This window comes from Telmatherina bonti, assembly GCF_933228915.1.
Source record: "Telmatherina bonti genome assembly, chromosome: 6".
NCBI lineage: Eukaryota > Metazoa > Chordata > Actinopteri > Atheriniformes > Telmatherinidae > Telmatherina > Telmatherina bonti.
The window spans coordinates 21,967,971-21,989,808 of NC_136624.1; the positions used below are offsets into that span (position 1 = coordinate 21,967,971).

General features: G+C 37.9%; 1 protein-coding gene across 1 annotated transcript in view; it reads left to right on the forward strand.

Moving 5' to 3' along the window:
• The window catches only part of LOC306757276 (metabotropic glutamate receptor 4-like), a gene marked incomplete at its 5' end in the record, with an annotated part of 171,412 nt that overhangs the window by 139,825 nt on the left and 9,749 nt on the right, over positions 1-21,838 (forward strand). The window contains 2 exons of the mRNA XM_079242280.1: positions 8,887-9,023; positions 10,159-11,094. Of these exons, the coding sequence (XP_079098406.1) occupies positions 8,887-9,023; positions 10,159-11,094 (1,073 nt within the window). The remainder of the gene's footprint in view (positions 1-8,886; positions 9,024-10,158; positions 11,095-21,838) is intronic.

Genomic DNA, 21,838 nt, shown 5'->3' on the forward strand with positions numbered 1-21,838 from the left:
GCATGATCTACCATCAGTCAGCTTTTACCTTCACTTCATCTCAAACATGCTCAGATAATCAGTGTGTACTGGGTTTTAATATACTCTGCTGAGCTGCTATTTTATAAGCAACTGCTTTGCTTCACATGGCAGCAATGCTGAAATTATTCTAGAAGAAATTTGTTCATATTTATACCAAATAAAACAAATAATTCAGCCATTTTGAAAGCAACAATTTGTAACTAATTTTATTATTACTTATCTCATGTAATAGTAAAAAAAAAAAAAAAAAAAAAAAAAAAAAAAAGTGCCTACAAGTGAATCTACATCAGTTATATAGATCAGCAGATGTTATATTTATTTCTTTGAATACTGAGAATTGTGTGATTCTCTTCGGAAACACTTTTAGCTTCCATCCAGAGCCGTAAGTCTGCTGTGTGGCAGACACTTCTGGCCTGACTTTTATTCTTACCAGACTGTATTCACACAATCTGACTAGAGGAGTTGCTGTGGGTTTACACCACACCTCATCTAATTGCATCAGCTCACAGCTGTATATTGAATCTGTCCAGATACATAAAACAGCCTGACTGCTGAGAGCGGATTTGTTGTGTGATTTTCTGAGACGATATTTATCTATGCTGTGATAATTGTCTGTTCCACATTGGGAAGCACACAGCAGTTGTCCTATTTTTTATAACAAATAAGCAATCGACCAAAATATTTGCAGAAGTGGGCCAATTTTTTTGTTATAAATCATCTTTAAGGTCCAGCCAGCAAAAATCTATTGTTTATTGTCAGCATTTTAGCAGACATCTCCAAAAAAACAAAAAAAAAACCATCCCATATCTTCCTGAAACTGCCTGTCAGGCCGTTTCCATTACAAATGGATCGTCTCACACTGCAAATGTTGAAACTAATGGCAAAGGTAAAATAAGCTTCTCAAGACTTTACATAATTCTTCAGCACGTGTTAACAGATAAATAAATGCAAGTTTTCTCAGCAGCAGATTGTCAAAGGCAAGCAAGCTGATGACGGGTAATCTTTCAGGAAACATGATCTTTAATCTGACCAAAGGACTATTTTAATTTTAATTCTTCTTCTTTTTTTTAAAGACATTAAATATTTTTCTACCCTGTTTTCCATATAGATATAGATATAGCTGTATTTTTCAGTTATCAATTCCTAGTTTTCACATATTCGTTTTTGGTTCAACAAGCAGCAGTTGGAGGTTTTGCTGCCTGAGTGGCAAAATTAAACACCTTCAGACTAGCACTGTGCAGAGCTCCTTCATTCCTGTTCCCTCCTCTGCACTTGACATCTAACAGTCGTTGAGATTTCATTGGACCACAAACGAATGAAACTTTGTGCCGTGTCTTGTGTCGCCAGCAGTCAAAACAGTGGAGGCGTTTTTGTTCCATCATGGACCAGAAGCAGTGGCCTGTCCTCTGTCATTCTCACCAGGAACAGTAGTTATGGTGTGTGGAACAAAGGAAATCTTTCTTTCACACCTCCCTCCCCTTCTCTTTCTAAGGATGTTCTGTCTTCATGCCTGTGCTGCTCAGAAGATAATTTCACTTGACATTTTTATGCATAATGCAATATGCCACTTTTTTCTTTGCAGGAATTACACATAGCCCTGTTGCTCACAATATCCTGTCTGTATCTAACATGAGAATACCGGTAGACAGTCTACTATCTTTTCTGTCATCTCAAAGCACTATCTCAAATCCTGTTGTACACACAAGTCAGCACCTTCTCAGCTCATTGGATGCCAGCAGGTAAAAGAACAATGACGGTGTCTCACAGCATGACCTTGCGGCATGTGATGGTGGAAATATGTGAGCTTTAGACTGACTGACCTCAACTAAATGTAACATGAAACCATTTTTTTTCCCACATTTTTTTCCTGCATTTTTGCTTATTATTAAGTTGGAAAGATAAACTGGTAAAGAATGTACCTGATTTTAAGATTGATGATCAGATAAAATGTCTCTTAAAAGCAGCTTGAAAAAGATTTAGTTAAAGATTGTCACCGAGTTGAGTTTGCAGCACACTTTCAGTGTCATCTTACAGTTTATTTAGTCGTGTGCTGATAGCTTTCCTTTAAGGGACTGTTATGTAGACTAAACAAATTTTGTCGATAAAAAAACAAAATTAAATAAATGGTAAAATATGACATAAGAGAGATATGTCCCTTTTATTTAAATGGACAGTATCTGTACAAAAAGTCATACTCAAATTTATGCATATCCTTTCATTAAAGAAAAGGCTGAATTTTCAAAAGTCACTCAAATAACTGGAGACAAAAAAAAGAGCAGTCACTAAAAATTTGCTAAATTATAATTTAGTTATGTAAGACACTGTTTTTACATTTATTTGAGTTGAAGAAAACACAAAACAAACAAATCTGTGCTGGACAAATTAGAGCACTTTTCTAAAGAACAGTGGGAAAAATGACTGATTTCTGAACCGGTGCAGAAGTCTGATTGAGAGGTACAGAAAACACTTGCCTGTAGTGAAAACATCAAAGGATTTTCAACAGAATACTAGTTTATGAGTGATGTAATGTATATTATTTAATCATATTTGTTTGCTTATAAAAAAAAAAGTATTTCTATTGAACCAGAATGAAAAACTAACGGGACAATTTTCATATTTTTTTTTTATTTTATTTACTTTAGTCAATTTCAGCTTATTTGACAGGCAGTTGTTTTTTTTTCCTTCTTTAATGGGAGGGTAGGAATAAAGAACTGTACATATTAAAAGGGAGCGACTGATGTTTCATGAGAAAAATAAAGGTATTTTATTCAAACTTGGGCAAATTTAACTGACAGTTTGATGTTTTCTTTTGAAAGTAAAACTTGCATGAATACTGAAAAGGATAAAGCAACTTTTAAGAAGCAAGGCTACAACATATTTGGTTAATAAAACAATTGTCTAAGTGAACATATTTTCAGATAAAGTCTATATTAAAAGTAAAAACCTTTTGAACACGTTTTACTTACTTTACAGTATTTGTAATTGTTAGAGACAAAAGTTGTCAGAAAAAGTCTTATTTATCACTGCTTTTTAAAATAGAAACAATTTAAACGTTATAGGAAGAAAAAAAAAAAAAAATTCACAGCTTCCGTAGTAATTTTTGTGGTATTTTTTATTATGTCCTAAAACTTAAAGAGGTCATACTTTATACTCTTTTGTGACCACATGTACATCTCATTAATTTTGATTAAATTTGATGCAAATCAGTAGATTTTTGAAGTTGTTTGGGGCAGATATTGGGCACATGTAACTACTAAAGTGGAGCACAACTAAATTAAGCATGCAGGTCATTACGAGTTAATGGCCAGCTGTCCTGATGTTGCCAATCACCAAGGTGTTTTGGTTGTGCATCAATGCAGAACAAGCACAGGTTAGATTAATAATTATACCCCAGCAATTACGGAGACTTGTATACAGCAACAGAAGCGAGTGTTAGGGTTGCAATCATTAAATATTACATGTAATCACATGCACTCCATTAACCTCAATGTTTCTGTAAGAGCAAACAAAGGAAAGAGAGACAGTAAACTTCAGGACACACATATGTGACCCGAGCGGGAGTTGGGCAGTATCAGTTAGAGACCCCTTTAAAGCTAATTACACCTCCTACTTGTGAGGGGACTTTTTTGTACAATGTATTACGTACTACAAGACAGATTTAAAAAGAAAAAAAGAAGAATGACAAAAGAATAATGAAATGACAAAAGAATAGTATGAATGAAAATGGCATTGCACACTAAGTTTTTACATTACTTTAATGATCCCGCTGTGGATCGCTACCTGAGTCTTTCATGCCTTTGCAAATAGCTGTCAAGGGGGTGGCAGCGAGGAAGGTGAAAGTGTGGACCCAAACGCAGAGATGAGGGAACAGGGATGCAGATTTTAGTAGATTTATTTTAACCAAGGATCTCCGGGGACTACAACAAACAAACTAACAACAAAATGATCCAGCAACCAAGAACTAAAACTGAGGGGTATAAATACACTGGGGAACCAAACAAGAAACAAGTTTACGGAATGAACTGAAACAAGACCAGGTGAACTCAATGAACAGGAAATCAATAAAGCTAAACAACAAACAAGGGAACCAAACAGGAAAAACTACAAAATAAAACAGGAAACCTGAGCTAAGGAAAAACACAAACCACCACATCATGACAATATCCTCAATATGCTGCACATCACTCTCAAAATTAAGAACTGCAAATTAATATTTGACCACTTTTCCGCAATTTCAAACCCAGTATTGTTAAAAACCACAGTCAGAATTACACTGATGTGATATAAGCCATCTAAAAATAATGCAAATGATTAGATTTCTTACATTTGCAGTGTGTTTCTTACATTTGCACAGCCCCATTAAAACTGTGGCTGACCCAGGGTCCATGGCATGTTTTTGTGTAATTGTTGTTGGCTTGTTAAAATAATACATATTCACCTGAAATATTACCAATTTCCTAACACTGTGAAAAAAGGTACATGAAGAATAAAAAATGTCTTTGCAGAAGTAGCTTATTTATCCAGTATTCTCAAAGTCACACTTATGAGATCTTTTCATAGCAAACTGGTTAACATTATAGTTCCTGATGCCATTAATGACTATCCACCAATGCTTCTCAAGGTGGCACTTTGATTATCTTGTCAACATAGTTGCAAAAGATTTGGAATTATTCTCTATACTTTTCTTATAAATGTTTTATTATTGTGGCCAAGTTTAACACGGCATATGGGTCGGCTGAAGCTAAAGGTCAAGGTTGCTCCAAACCCTTAAAAGGGAAACCTCTGATGCTCAAGCAGAAAGTAAAACTTCTTACAGATATCCGTACTGGGTTCATGTTTGGCTTTAAAATATAATTAGAGCAAATATCACAGGTTCACTGGAAAATGTACCAATTGTGCTACTTCTGACTCAGATATGTATGATGTCGTTATGCTCAAAAGTATGATTGGAGTTATTTAAGAGTGCAACAGTATAATTTACAAGTTACCATCATCATCTCCTTTGCCCCCACAGGAAGCCTGAAGGAATTTTACCGCAGAATATTTTAGTTGTATCTGCTCATTGTCAGAATGATGATTTCCCCAGGAGTGATCTCTCTGTCATTTTCAAAATATTGCAAACTTTTTAGAATTATGACTGCTGCAAAGCTGGTCTACATGTATGAATTCAATGAGTGGAAATGATTTTGCTATTGCTCTTAAGCAACAAACATTCTGCCCCCAAACTACAGCACTTTCATTACTACAGCCCTCTTTGAAAAAATTGCAGGTACCTTCATTTGTATTTTCCTGCAGTCCGTTAAAGGGGTGCTATTATGGTATTTGGAGTTTTCTGAGCTTTCTACAGTGTTACAGTGTTGAATCCTCATCAGATATGTGAACGGCACTGTTCTTTTTATCACCTAAACACATGTTTGAGTTTGATTTTGAGTTCCAGCACTCTCTCCGCTAGGTTTCCATGGCGACGAAAAACGCGTCGTTTTAGAGAGTTTTTCTACTTCGAAATCCTTGTGGCGTCCCGGGGGATAAGGTTCGGTGATTGGTTACCTTCTACTGGTTAACAAGGGCATGTACAAATACATCAGGCAGGTGGAAAACGTTGGATAAAGTTATTTCCAACGATGGCTGGTGAGTTTACTAAAGAGAGACATTCTGCTGCATTCGTTGCTGTGGGTTGCTGTTTTCCACTTCGTTTTCAGGGTCTGATTCAGGTTCCAACATGTAGGGCTGTGTGCTATGTGTTGACATTGTATTTTGTTTTTTTATTGAGTTCATATTAGCCTAATCCTTCTGTTTATGAGATGTTACAACGACGGCGAAAGCAGTTGCGGTGCGCGCTCCCGATGTAGTGCAGTGGCAGCTGACCAATCAGTGGCAACTTATATCAGGCAGGAGGCGGGGCTTAATGCGGAGGAGTCTCAATCCACTCGTCTTGCCCACAGGCTGATCTGATAGCCTACGGAGAGGGTCGGTCTGAAGTAAATAAAGCCATTTGTGACAATAACTCGATCAATCCCAGCCCTTCTGGGCTCAGAAATAAAAAATAAATTAGCCTGAAAGGCACATAATAGTTCCACTTTAATGTTTTATTTTGTAAGCAAGAATAGAGAAGTAAGACTATAATTTTGTATACTCTCACTATAAGACCTACCACAATAGATGTAATATGACAAAATACTTTTCTGCCTTAAAATTAACGCCTAAAATAAAAGACCTGTAAAATATGCCAAGATAAGCTTTTGTAGATTTTTTATAATATTATTGCTTGATGTGATTTTTTTGTAACTTATGTAAAAGGGCTACTATGTTATACCAGAGAAAAAATGTTAAACTCAAGGGTTTAAAAAAACAAAGAGGGAATACCCAGTATTCCAGCTCGCATACTAAGTATGTTTCCCTCTGGTTTCAGTGATTTCCATGTTAGTACTTGAGCAAACGGGTTGATTGAAAGACTTTAAGGCATTACCATGTGATGGTGACAAGAGACTTCTCAAAAACCTCTTTAATGTTTTAGGCACTAGAGACAAAGAAGCTCAGCAAGATTAAGATCTTTGATAGACAGCGTAACGGTTGACCAACATTGCTGATGTGCTCACCGTGTTTATATAACCACGTCACCTCTCTGCATGATAAATGCACTGTAATCCTCCCATGATCACTGGCTGTTTTGTGTTGCTGGTGGTATTGTCACACAGGCATGGCTGAGCAAAACAGTAATACTGTAATCCATCAGGGCTGATTCATCGCAATGTGGATTACGGCACAGCATCCTCCAGGGTCGAAACAAAGAGCAAGAGAAACAATGCACATGAGCAGAAATACATCAGATGCAATTGGACATGTTTATCTAATGTTCTTAACTGGGATGTTCATTGTGTTTGGGAGACAATGACTGCCCAAATGGGGTTTGCAGAAGTTCCCTCATTTTTCCTCTAAGCTGATTTATTAAAGTCAAATACTCAAATCTCTAACATTGAGCTTAGAGGAAAATCTTTGGTGTGCATTTGTTGAAACACTTCCATATACCTTGTTATATAGTAGTTTTCTGGGATTGTGCATTGTTTTTGATGATAATTTGGAGTAAACTGTTAAAGACAGCTTGATAAAAAGTATACATAAACTGCTGACATCAGGAAAGTTTGGCTGTCCATCCTTAGTTCAGCTGTTAAACATTTGCTGTTGCTATGTAAGTTTTTAGAGAGTGTTGAGAGCACAAAGTCCCATCCTGTTTTCTAGTGGAGACTAGCCGTTAAGGCCAGGTCAGCTGGATCTGCACACTTCCACAAGCAAATGCAGCCTTTAACTAAAGTAAAAGATTGCTTGATGAAACTGAGGTGAAAACAAGGTCTAATCCTTTGTTAGATGGATCCAGTCTCATAACTGGGATAAAAAATTTGAACTTTTTGATAATGCAAAAAAACCTCCCCATTCCTCCCCTGTGACTCAGTGACAGGTAACACAAAAGGTCAAAGTCAGTGGCTCCCGACCTAGGGTCCCTTAAAGAGCAGAGGGAGTCCCTGAGGCTTTGAACATTAGAGCCATAGTGATTATTGTCCACACATTGGTCCTAATTTAAAAGAAATGTAAGTCTCTATGCTGATTTAACTCTGGCTCCATCAAAGGACAATGCTCAGCCAGCACAGAGCGGGACAGGGAGTCCATGGCCTTTTAATATGTGCATGAAGGGGGTTCTCAAGAAAAATAGGTTCGAAACCACTGGTCTAAGTGGACAGCTATTGGTCTATGAACTTGTCTTATTATATTTTTAAAACCCAATGACTTAAACAGTCGCAGTTAATTTTTCCACTGTCCGGTCTCTTCTACTCAACAGCTGGAAATGTTTTTGACAACAATCACATCAAAGTCGTGTTCCCTTCAATGAGATATCAAATGAGCCTATTTACAACATCCATCCTGTCATAATGCTGCTACAACTAAAGGATCTAATATAAACTGGCCGTGTTGGCAGTGTGTTGTGGATTGTGGGAGTGTTGTCTGACACCTACACTCCTCAGTATTGTGGGGGTGTAATAGCACATTTAGTGAAAAGTCTAGTTAGAGGTTGCATTTAAAGATGCACTACAGAACCTCTGCAATTTTCTCAGTGATTCGCTGCTTGTCAGCGGCTAATTCGACATGCATCTTCAGTCTTACTGTGAGTAAGTACTGTGTACTGTGAGCGAGTAAAATGGTCTCATCTTGTATGATCTCTTGTGCTGTTTTTTTTTTCTTTTCCTCTCTTCCTCAAATAATGTTTTCTTGTGTTTCTTTACTGAATCAGCTACGATGTGCACTTAAAAAACAGCTGGTGTGTTTATATACATTTGCTGGCGTGTGAGGCTGTGAATAAAGTGGAAGCTGCAGTATTACATTGTCCCGGATGAAAAACTAGCATGGTGTGGTTTCTCAGCCTCGGAATGCTGCTGGGTAGCGGCAGCTCCAGAAATGCACATGAGAGGTGTCGCTTTCCCATCAAACAAGTCCGGAAAAGCAGAATTTTAAGGTCGGAAAGTTATGTAACGCATCTGTCACTGATGTCATACCAAAAAGATATTCGTTCACAATCTGCATCCCTGAAAACATGTATGGATGTGATCTGAGAGAAAAAAAGCGGAATCTGAACAGATAAACCAGGATAGATCCACAGTCACATCATAAAAAGGTCTGTGTAAATTGTTGGTCTCTTATGACTGATGTCTCCAAAGGAAATGTCATTGTTTCCTCTATTGAAGATTTCACATTTGCAGATGTAATGTTCTAATGTAACAGATTAATGACTCCTGCAGCACATTAGCTTTCTTTCACAGAGACTACCTCAGTGATATGCAGTAAATGGGAATGATAATTACCATTGTCTCATTTCAGGCATAGCTGGCAACCCAGTACTCTTCAACGAAAATGGGGATGCCCCTGGGCGCTATGAGATTTACCAGTATCAGATCAGAAACCGCACAGCTGAATATAAAGTCATCGGTAACTGGACAGACCAACTCCATCTGAATGTAAGAACAAATCTTTTGGCAAAATGGTTATGTTTGTCCTCGTGTTTGGAGTGAAAATCTTCTGAAAATGTTTTTTTAAGATCTTCGATATCATGTTGAAACTCCTCCCAAAGCATTTGATCGTGTTTAATTCCGTCTTCAAAGGCGTAAATATCCAGAGGGTACTTTAACTGATTAACAAGGCAGACGGTGATGAAAAGAAAGCCATTAGAAAGCTTAAGGACAGACATATTTAATATCTCTCCAGATGACACCACTAACGTACACAAACAATACCAAGGGAAGATAGTGGGATGAAAAAAACAGCAAATTATATAAGGAATTAAACACATGTTGTGGAAAGAGGCTTTCGGCAGGCTAATGTACAACTCAGCAGTACCTTCAGAGTCCTTTTTTTCTTGTATTGCCACTTTTTAAACATATTATGGAAAGAAAAGGTTTGTAGAAGGTACCTGCTGTGAAACTTGCCAGTACTGTTTCTGAAGCAGGCTGTTTTAATTAGTGTTCTTTGATTTCTTAATTAAATGGATATTTAAAGACAAAGTAACTGGCTTCTGATGAACAACCACAATTTAATAAAATTGATAACGCTAAAAAGGTAACCCTGTTTGAAAGGAGGGATTTAACTTATCTTTTAGGTATGCTTATGAAAGAAGAAAATCCACAAAGAAGGGTAGAATCTGTCATTTATTTTATCTTTAAGTCCCGATTGATTGTATTTTTTTTTTTTTGACAAATACGTCAAAAGCTGAAAATAAAGAGAAGCACATCACCTCCCTGCAGCGTAAGCGCTACGTTTCTTCTTTCGTCTCACATCTTGCCCTTCAGATAATTTAACCTTCCACAGAAACATTTTACTGAATCTAAGAAGAATACTGAAATGATGCATAGTTTGCCCTTTTCCACTTACCACCAAAACAAATGCAGATAATAAAGTGTACCTCAGCCACAACTCAGCTCAAAGCACCCTTTGGATTGTCCTTGATCTCCAACGACAGAGAATCTTTCTAAATCAATAAGCATCACAACCCCGACGTGTCTCCATTTTTTCAGGACATGTCATGTTTGTACAATGTGTATGTCTAAGTTTTATCTCGCTCAGTGTCCTTTCATATATGTCTGCTCTCCCTCATAGGTGCGTTCAATGCAGTGGCCAGGCGGCGTCCGTCAGATCCCTTCCTCAATCTGCAGTCAGCCCTGTCAGCCAGGCGAGCGCAAGAAGATTGTGAAGGGCATCCCTTGCTGTTGGCACTGCGAGCGCTGTGATGGCTATCAGTATCAGTCAGACACCTACACATGTAAGATGTGCCGCTTTGATTTGCGGCCCAATGAGAATCACACGGGTTGCGTTCCAATCCCCATTGTCAAGCTGGAGTGGAGCTCCCCCTGGGCAGTCATCCCTGTACTTATCGCAGTTGCTGGCATCATGGCCACATTGTTTGTGGTGGTCACATTCATCCGCTACAACGACACACCGATTGTGAAGGCATCAGGCCGAGAGCTGAGCTACGTGCTGCTAACTGGCATCTTTTTGTGTTACGCCACAACATTCCTGATGATTTCCACCCCTGATGTTGGAATTTGTTCGCTCCGCAGGATCTTCTTGGGTTTGGGGATGAGCATTAGTTATGCTGCTCTGCTCACCAAGACCAATCGTATTTATCGCATCTTCGAGCAGGGCACCATGTCTGTGAGTGCACCCAGGTTCATTTCTCCAGCCTCCCAGCTCATCATTACGTTCACCCTGGCCTCAGTGCAGCTGCTTGGAGTGTGCATCTGGTTTGGCGTGGACCCCTCCAAGGCCATTATTGACTATGAGGACCAGAGGGCATCTAACCCGGTGCTAGCTCTTGGTATGCTGAAGTGTGATATCTCTGACCTGTCTCTCATCTGCCTCCTGGGCTACAGCATGCTGCTCATGGTCACCTGTACAGTCTACGCCATCAAAACCAGAGGGGTGCCTGAGACCTTCAATGAGGCCAAACCCATTGGTTTTACGATGTACACCACCTGCATCATTTGGCTAGCATTCATCCCAATCTTCTTTGGCACTTCACAATCCACAGAAAAGGTAAGGTGCCAATAGTTGCTAAAGTGCAATTAATGAATTCCCTTTTACTTTTCCTTGCCAGACTTAAAATGGAACAAGACTGTCTTGCAGCTAACCCGGCCAAAAGAAGAGACTCCTGTAAATAAAATCTAACAAAATAATTTATTAATGTCTAATCTCTCCAACCTGTTATGTTGGGTTCAATTAAGGGGTTAAATTAAAGCCACGGCTGTCCGGGGATGAGGACCAGTACATAACCTGATGCTGCATCTTAAACAAAATACTCTTGCTGTGAATTACAGTTCTAAACCAATATTTTTAACGATCGAGGCAATGAAACAGCTTTTGTTTTAACTGTTGTGGAATATCAGAAAACAATAAAAATAATATAAAGTCATAAAATGTTGGAGCAGGATGTTGGAGGTGGAGATGAATGTTTTTCAAATAATTCCAAAGTTTTTATTGGTAAAGCATGTTTTTTATTCTGCTAAAAAAAAAAAAATTACCCAAAAAATACAAGTTTGTTCAAATGCAGAAAAGGTTTTTCATGGTTGTAAAATATATTTGCATTTGCGGAAAAATAATGGAATTTTGTTGTTGTTGTTGTTGTTGTTGTTGTTGTTGTTTTCAAACGGGGTTAAGCACAGATGTAAAGCACAAAACTTCAGGCAAGACTGTGAAGTTGCAGTTGTCTGTATAGCTCCGTCTGACTGGATTGTGACTAACTGTCCAATCAAAGAGCAGGTGGCTTCCTGTCACCTATCTAACATTTGAATGGAAAGAATGAAGGTATTTTTATAAAAGAAAACAGCCAATTGAATTCTATAATTATCAGCTATGAACTTATGATGATCATGTATTAAATGTCTTACATTCTTTAATAATCTACAAACATAAGTAATTTAATGAGAGAGTGTGGTCAGAGTCTCTTGGTGATTTTTCAAAAATAAAGAAGTTATCTCTTTGTCAGACTGCATCAAATGGTCTGTTAACTGTAGTTTTAGAAATCAAGCAGCTAAAACAGCAACTCAACAAGAAATTGTCTCATGGACGTTTCAGACTTTGAGCATACAATCTACTGCTTGTACATATAGAGGGATAAAATGACATCTTCTGAAAACTTAGATGACAGTACACAAGTCTCTGACTCATATGTATGTGTGACGTCTGTATGCCACTCCACATTAAAGACCAATGAGCTGTTTACACAAACACAAGCTCACACGTTCTCCCATGTCAAATCAATGCATCCAACCTCATGAACCATGATGGACCTGGATCACATCCAGTGGGAGCTCTGGGAAAACACAGGTCAAAAGGATCCAAAAGGCTGAGACTGGGCCTGGACTGCATATGCAGAATTGGCAGTCTGAGTGCAAAGCCAAAAGGGTTCCACAGTGACACTGTGGAAATGTGTCAATCCAGTTGAAAGAGGTGTTTTGGCAGCATAACAAAAGGTCCTCATTGGCCACAACAGAAGACAGAGGGAAAGCTTCATACTGGTATGGACACTATCAGCAGTGCCAGTATGGGTCTGACAGATGCAACAAATTAATCCTCACCTCCTCCCCTTTGGGATTAAACAAAACAATGCATTAAAATGCTGGCCTGGAAAACTGGCTGTGATAGTTTGCTTTGTGCAAAAAACATTCTCAAGAGAGCTAAAACGAGTTTTGTGTCTTGCTAAGAATCCAAAATACTTTCTGACCTTTGAAGCTTTTCAGAAAATGTGTATGAGTGCAGCCAATCATATTGCAATCAATATGTAAAATATGACCAGCAGTAGAATGATTTATTTATTCAACAAAGCCCAAAACTACGATAAATCATCAAAATGGACTTCATAGATGTAGTCAGATGGTAAATATCCAGTCAGTGACATCCACAGGTTAAAAACAATCTTCTGTGCTTGTTAGATACTGTTTGCCTCTTCTTACATGTCCTAATCATTCAAATAGTATATAGCCTAAATTTTTGACTATCAAACGTGTGGCATATAAAGCATAGGGGTTGCCAGGCCTGTTAAACAGGGCCATGTTCCCTGGGCATCAGTAGTTAACTATCCAGCAGTAAGGGATAAGATGATATAACAGTAGTACAGCTTGGTGGAAATTTAAATCCCTGTTATCTCCAGTTTGCAACAAATTCTCCATTTACAATAATTTTTAAACTTCTCTCAGGCCTCTCTTCATATTTTTAAATGATACAAATTAGTTTAGTTCACAAAAGAAAAAACAGTGAGGGAAACAAAAAAGAAGTTAGAAACAGCTGTTTCCTCATTTCTTTGAGAAGAAGGATCCATTTATGATACTAATGATAAAGCTAATATTTTAATAATAATAGCTTAATTAAATAAATGCAATGCATCAAGTAGAAAAGTAAAGTTTTTAGGAAGTACCACCAGAAAAGTGTTCAGCCTGCATGTCATATGATACAGTGTGGCGGAAATTCACAATAAGGCAAGAAGTTAAATACAAAACATGACTCATTGTACATTTACCTGACAGTAAATTAATCTTTTTTTTTTTAACAACATATCTATAGGAACACATTTCTAACAGCCACTAATATTCACATTTATCTGAAAATGTACATACATATGAATGAAGTCTGACCATTTCACTTTGATGCTGGGGTTTTCAAAGTCAACTTTCCTATTCAGGTGAGAGAGATATTCTCAGATATTCAGTTTCCCCTCTTAATTAATTTATAAATCAGCAGAGGTTATTTGAAAGCAACAGTGACAGCTGTGTTATTAAAGATAAGTAAATGGAGCATAACTCATTTTATAAACATAGCAGATCTCTATGGGGAAAAATGTGATCTGAGTAATGGGGGTCCTGTGCCCCGGTATTGCTCTTTTTCTAACAACGCCCCTGGAACCGAGTAAAGAGCAAGAAGTTCAAGTGCAAAGCCCACATTATTTTTTAATGCAAGTGTTGCTCATCTTAAGTCACATGTCAACAGCAGCCATGGATATCAGCAAGGTCTTTGTTTAATCAGCCCATCTCCTTTCTGAAGATGAAAGAGAATTACACAATCACAGAGAGATGGAGCAGCTTTTTCCGAGGATGAGGTAATCCATTAGCTAGCATGGCTCTGAATAGTTAAATAGAAGTGAAAAATATCTTTGAAGGGTAAATGAAGTCCTACTTTTTGTTTCATTCCCTATAAGATGTAATTCTAAAAGCCCTCAAAACTTTTCCAACCCAAACTTAATATAACACACTCTGTAACTTTAAATTATACGAGTCGCTCATTAATTATTATTTCCTGTAGAAAATTGTACACACAATGGTTAGAGGATACTTTTATCATTCAGACAATTTATATCGCAGCCCTGAGCTATATTAAGGTAAAACACATAACAGAAGACAAAATGGAAGTGTAGCTTCAGGGAAATGTCCTACATTTCTTCTTTCCTCATTTCAGTGAGAAAAATCATATTTAATATAAAACCAAAAGTACCCATGAGTTTAAAACCTTCATATAACTTGCTGTCTGATATATAGTGCCTTTGTCCTGTCTGACCATGCAGCACTGCGTTTCATTGTTACTCTGATGACTTGCACCATCCCCCCACATGTGTGATGTAGTTGCCACGGCATGATGTTAATGTAGACGTGTCCTATCTGCTGAGCCAACAAGAGAACAGAAACTCAGTGACGGCTCAGTATGTTTCCTTTACTCCTAACTGCTGGTAATCTTTTTATTAACAGCAAAACACACAGAGATGTATTTCTTTACAGTGGCATTAGTATTGTACATGTATACAAATATAATGTTCATATCCTGGAAGGGAGGTGCAACTATTTAAAAATATACAAAGAGAGGGAGACCAAAACAAAGTGTATGATGAACCACACTCCGTCTATATCTTACACCACACACCTGTTATGAAAACAGACATGCAAAATGTCAACACACTTTGCAAAATAATATCACCGCTATGTGGAACATGTCAAAGTCACATATAACATTTATATTGTTATCTATAGTACTAAAAGAGACCATACTTGTTTTTAGATCGTTTTAGGTCGTTTTCAAAAGAGCATTTTATTCTGTTGTCCTCCATTTTGCTTTGAAAATACATAGTACTATTACTAGCTTTCTAAAGCCTTTTATAGGGACTTGGACTGCTTTGCAGACAAAAGACAAAGACCTTGATCTAGAGTTTGCGTTCCCCACGCAAACTCTTGTCTGGGATTCGAGCTCGGTGTTGGTCAGCACGCTGTCTGAATGGTGTCCCTTAACAGCTGAGATCCAGGTGTTGTAGATCTGTGCACCACCCGCTGTGCAGCATCAGCAGTGATGCTAGCCTCATCCATGTCCACTTCCTGGCTCATAGCTGTGGATGGCATGGCTGTGATACTGTCTGCAGTTTATACTTTTTGTTTAATGTTTTGCCAGGAACTCAACAACTATATGTGATGATGGCGGCTCTGTCATCTCTGAAGCTATCCTGAGAATATTACACTCCACCTATGTGCAGCATTCCGTCTTTTTACAATAAGCTTTATGTTGGACCTTTGTTTGTACATGATTTGGATACACAGCAGTCCCTATATTTGTTGTGTGTTTCTCATTGTTATTTGGGTGAAAAGATGAATGCCCTTTCAAGAGCCTCCAGGGGTGCCGAAGGGTAGGAAACAGACAATTCTCTGAATAGACATTTTGACTGGTCACCATTCAGTCCGATAGATGTATCGACCAAGCAGCCACTTCCTGCGGTTAAAAGTGAAGCCTGTGTGGAAGTGGCAAAAATTGCAGCTCATCTCTCATCCGCTAGGGGCTCCAAAAGGGAGTCAATCCCAATAAAATCCCATGTTAAAAAGGCCAACTTCACAGTCAAAATGAACATATTTACAAGCGGATACAAACCATCATTTTAGGTTTAATAGGTCAAGTTCACTGTCATGACAACAATGAGGGTTTTTTTTTCTTTTATAACTCATCTGTTTAGATATAATTTATTCATTCATTCATTTTCCAAACTGCTTAATCCAATTCAGGGTTGTGGGGAGCTAGACCCTATCCCAGCCGTCTTTTGGGCAAAAGGCAGGGTATACCTTGGACAGCTTGCCAGTCCATCACAGGGCCACACAGACACAAACAACCACTCATGCTCACACTCACTCTGAGGGGCAATTCAGAGTAACCAATTAACCTAACATGCATATCTTTGAATGGTGGGAGGAAGCTGGAGTACCTGGAGAGAACCCATGCATACATGGGGAGAACATGCAAACTCCACACAGAAAGGCAACTTGCCCCAGCCAAGGATTGAACCAGTGACCTTCTTGCTTTGAGGCCACAGTGCTAACCACCAGGCCACCGTGCACCCCCAGATATAATTTAATGAAATTAAATTAAATTCTGCACAATTAGGGGTGTAGAAACAAGTAGAAAGAAGGCAGAGTGTAACACAGCTACAGACTTTAGCCGGCTAGCAGCCTGCCTATTTCACGTTAGACGTGTAAACTCCTGTTAGCTTGGTTAGCTTTTAGCTACAGGCAGCTTGAAGTTTCATAGATGTCAATCATCCTCACTAATGCTCACAGCCCCCTCCTCTGCGCCACCTTTTTTTTTTAATTTTGTTATGTTTTGTATTTTCCTGGAGTGATAGCATGTATGATGCAGCCAAAAGGGGAACAGTTGGAACCACCCACTGAGCTTCACTTCAGCTCTACAGAAATTCATGGGCGATGTAATAGAGGCTTTGTCCATGATTTTATACACTTTCTATAGCAGGGGTCTCAAACTGAAGTCCTCGAGGCCGACAATCGGGCAGGTTTTCCTTGTTTCCCTAGTCCAACACATCAGATTCAAATTATATGAATCAAACAGCTTTTTGTCAACTTCTTCACAATGACCTATTCATTTCAGTCAGATGTGTTGGACCAGCAAAGCAATGGAAATCTCCTGGCTTGTGGCTTTGGGGGACTGGAGTTTGAGACCCCTGGTTTAGAGTGTGGACCAAGGGTGTTCAGTAACTAATTTAGGATATATTGTGAAATGACTAAGCGTAGACCTGCCACACAACAAAAAAGAGGGAAAGAAATGTGGACTTTAGTTCATTAATTTTATTAAAAGAAAATGAAACATGAAATGTTTTTTTGTTTGTTTGTTTGTTTGTTTTTTTAATGATATAACTCTGCATATAGCAGATCAGAGAAATGTCTAATGGAGTTGTACTTTATTCTGGGCTGAGACATGGAGACATTCTGCTGTTAGACTTTAGATGACCCAGTGATAATATTGATGTTGGATCCTTTAATCTGACATGTTTGTGATTTTATTCTCCATATGGTTTTAGTCCAGTTTTCAGAGGACAGGTATGAAATTGGTGTAACCACTGGTAAATGGTCAAGTGTAATACACACTTGTACTTGTACATCATTTCACTATGTGCAGGCAAGTCATGCATTCATTACAAGTCCCACCTTTCTACTACATATACAATGATTTTATTTTGGCTATTGTTGTAACTAATGCCTAATTTACATGAAAAACTAAATAACTTCAAGATTGGTGTGTTACGCTATCATTAGTAAGTGTGGGGCACTCTCTAATTTCATCAGTCCAGATGGCCATTCTGCTGTCAGTGCCTGCGAATGGAAGCAGATACCAGGTTGCCATCTCCAAAATGTCTCCGCTGTAAGGTGGCGCTACACAAAACAGCTGTCAGATTAGTCGATAAAAACAGGTCCAAAGTTCACAACTGCAACATCAGAGTCTTGCATGCAGTTTTATCTTTAGCATATATATGGACAGGATGTCTTGCAAAATATTTTTTTCTCATAAATACAATTTTTTTTTTTATAAAGCCATGCTAATCCTTTTCTCCACATTGTCTAACTTCAAAATTTTCAGCAGATTTTTCGGTTGGACAAAACTTGATTTACAAATTCAAACTAAAAAATTGTTTGCAAACATTCATTTACAGCTGGAAAATCTTTATGACTTTAAACAAAGCCTTGAGTGGTTTCGTTTTTGTCTCTGCAGGCCAGATGTGATTTGTAGATGCTTTAAACCTCTCCAATGTGTGTTTATAAAACATTTTTGTGCATTTGAGAGCAAGTTTTCACTTCCCCTTATAATTTACAGCTAGCATTATCAATTGAATTAATTAATTTATTTATTTAAATATATTCATATATTACACAGCTGAATTAAAAAACAGCAATGGCAATCTAGCAATTCTTGCTAGATATTTACTGAGCTACTGAAGTTGATCGTTTTTTTTTTTTTTCAGTGCTTAACCATTTTTACTTAGATTACATTCCATTAACATTCACATGGTGTATTTCATTTGTTGTTCATCTGAGATTATATTAATATAAATAAGAAATATAAATAAGAACTTGTACAAACCACATGATAATTCAGATGAGTCATGGTTTCCATGTATAATGAATATGTATAGTATGTTGATGTTATACATTCTTGCATTTTTACAATGCACAATGACACACTGATGAGCATATCTGGGGCAATGTGGGAGTTGAGTCTCATGAGAATTAGACTTTTGCAGAGGTTGGTGATAGACATACAAAACTTTCCGCTAGAAAACATCATGCCTACCTCCAAATTCCATTCAAATGGAACTATTTTTTATCCACAGAGAACCATTTTCATGATATGAAGCCACATTGGCTACATTTTTTTTTTTTTTTGATTGGGAAACTTTCAACCAAACAAAAGCTGAACTTTATGGGAACAACAGTTTAATGCAAACAGATTTTTTTACAGATTTAGTGGGAACTGTTACTGCAGGTGACTGAAAGTACTTTGAACTTGTTGGCAGAACAGTAATGGAAGCTAGTTCAGCAGTGAATGGAAACCGTGTGTAATTTGATGAGCAATTACATAAACTGTGTCATTTCAGAAATGAACATGCCAAAGCAAACACACCTCACATAATCATCATACTATAAAATGACAGACCCCGCAAATTCTCAAAGCCCACACTGTCATGTCTTTCAGAACAATTAAACACTCCTTTTCCCCCTCATTTAACTTATCTCGCTGCCTGTGTGCTCATCACCAGTTTGCAGTGGGCTTCTGAAGTACAGACAGATATGTCATCTGGTACAAAGACCGATATAACAAAAGCTAGGGGAGGCTTTCTCTGTCATTCAAATGAGGACATCTGGTCCATCTGCGGGGTGTCATCACCAAGCTTTAAACTGCCTTCAGGAATGGCTGTGTCACCTGCTTACCTGGAGAAGTGGTCTAAATCAGTTGTTGTCTCAAAGACAGAGGCAGGAGGTGGGGCGTCAGACAATAGCAAGCATGACAATGAATCTCTAACACAATGGGATCACTTCAAATCCAATCAGCCCACACGAACAAGTCCTGCCATTACAGTGCATGAATGGACTGATGAATTAAATGGTGTTGTTTATTTCTCCCATTGAGTCTCCACAACAGTATTGACACTGTCAACAGAAATGCTGTTCGTGCACTAGTCTGACAAAGAGTGGGAGTTGTGGTGAGTTCAACAAGTCCAGAGTCAAACAGGAATGTGGGCATGGTTTTCATTTAGCTGCCATTGTTCCCCCATTTCCATGTCCTTTCTGTCTGTCTGTATGATAAAGCTCAACTTGGCTCAATATGACAACCTAATTCCTAGTTCTTTTCTTTGTAGCACTTGGGCTGAGGTTTAAAGTAAGCCCAGCTGATACTAGGCAGCTACATGAAAACACTGCAGATCACATACTGAGACTTGTGCAGTAGGGGTGGGGATCTCTAGAGATCAAACAATTCAATTGGGGTACAAACTGAGAGAGCAGCAATGCAACTAGAAATGATTATCACTGTCTTGCTGCATCTTTTTTCTTCATTGTGCCTATATATATATATATATATATATATATATATATATATATATATATATATATATATATATATATATATATATATATATATATATTATACATACTGCAGGCACTTCACCACATAATTAACAAGTAGACTTTTTTCTTTTGAATTGTGGCTTAGTTTTAAATTCACCACATCTGTAATCACGTCCAACCCTGATCCTAAACCTGTATCAAGAATCTGAGTATCATCTCCTTATAATCAAAGTGTGAGGATTTGCTCACACATTACGGTCACAACATACTTCTGCATTCTCAGATAGTCATGTGTTTTTACAGCGCAACGACCACTCAACACACATGCCTTTGAGTTTCTGTCAGTACAGTTTAACTCTGGTTGTAATATGTTTCCAAGATTTTTATTTATTTGTTGAAAAAACAGCTGTCATTTGCAATGACTGCCTTGGCATTTACACTTAAAGTTAGTCTTATCACTGGAAAACAAAATAAGGAACAGTATCTTCTGAAAGAACAAGTCATGCCATACGGTAAAAGAAAAGAAAAAAAAAAAACAGTTTTTCCCACTCACTCATAAGATAAACAGCATAATTTACACTAATGTCCTGTGGGCCCAGTAATAAATAATGAAGATTGATGTGATGGAACGAAGGGAACAGAGTAACATCTTGGACTTCAGAGAGCAGTTGTTGCATTCATTAGGCCTACAGCACAGCAGCCCTCTGGGTCTTGATAGCTGACCTCTGGGCGATCCAGTAATGGGTAAACAGGCCATGAAGCTAATCAAGGCCAAAGATCCGTGATCTTTATAAATGACAGTCTCCCATGAAGCTACATTATTGTGTCCCCCCAGGCTTCTATTTGTTTATTGGCTTAATTAGCACACAATTATAGTCAATTCTCATGCAGCAAGGCCTTCTGTTGAACATTTCCATTGCAGGCCAAGAAATAACACAGTATGTTAATGCAGAGTGGGAATTATGCGGTATAAATCAAGTTAGCAATTGCATTGTGAAGCAGAGGCTCTCTCGAGTCACTGGTTGAAAATAGAATCTGTTTACATTTATTAACCCTCAAATTAATCCTATGCTCTTTGTTGTGCTTAGCTCTCTGTAGAAAGAGACTCCTTGCTTTGACTTGTGTTGCATTTCTTGCATCAAGTTCAGTGATTAATGCTGCCATGAGCTGCATCTTCTGTGTCATGTTCTGCCTGAGGCAAAATCTGCTGATGGCAGTACGATGACAGGGGTATGAAATATACAGCAACTCTTTTTATGAGCTTCACTCAGTGAATGCTCAGGTGCACTGCAATCATGGGGAAAGAAATTAATGGATTGAATACTGGATTTGGTCTGACAGTGAAAAAAGAACTCCATTTGTAAGCAAATGTAGCTCTATGAGGAAGTACAAAAGGCACAATGAAGCTACACAATGACATATAGAGAGAAACACACAGATTTAAAGAGGTTGGCAATAATTTAGCATCACTTTAAGTTTTGGTGAAATCTGATATGACTGTTCCAAATTGTGTTTATAGTTAGACCAAACCATTTTTGACAGTGTAATGGCCATTGGGCAAAAATGACTGAATTGATAACAGTATCATCATAACTGAGTTGTTACTTCAACCCCTGACAGTAACTAACAGTTGCTGTCATTGTTACAGCTGTTACCATCAATTAAATTATTATTTAACAGGCAACTATTTCATAACTACGATACTATTGCAACTAGAAACATATGTAATAATAACTGATGAAATGATATTTAATCTAAATTTAACATCGAGTAGCAGCAGAATGTTGTTGCTGGTTAATATTACTGTGCCGCTGATCTTTAATATGTGACTTTGCTGTATTTCATGTTAAATTTGATTATAATTCACTAATTAAGAAATGCACTTTCAGCATATCATTTTTGTGTGA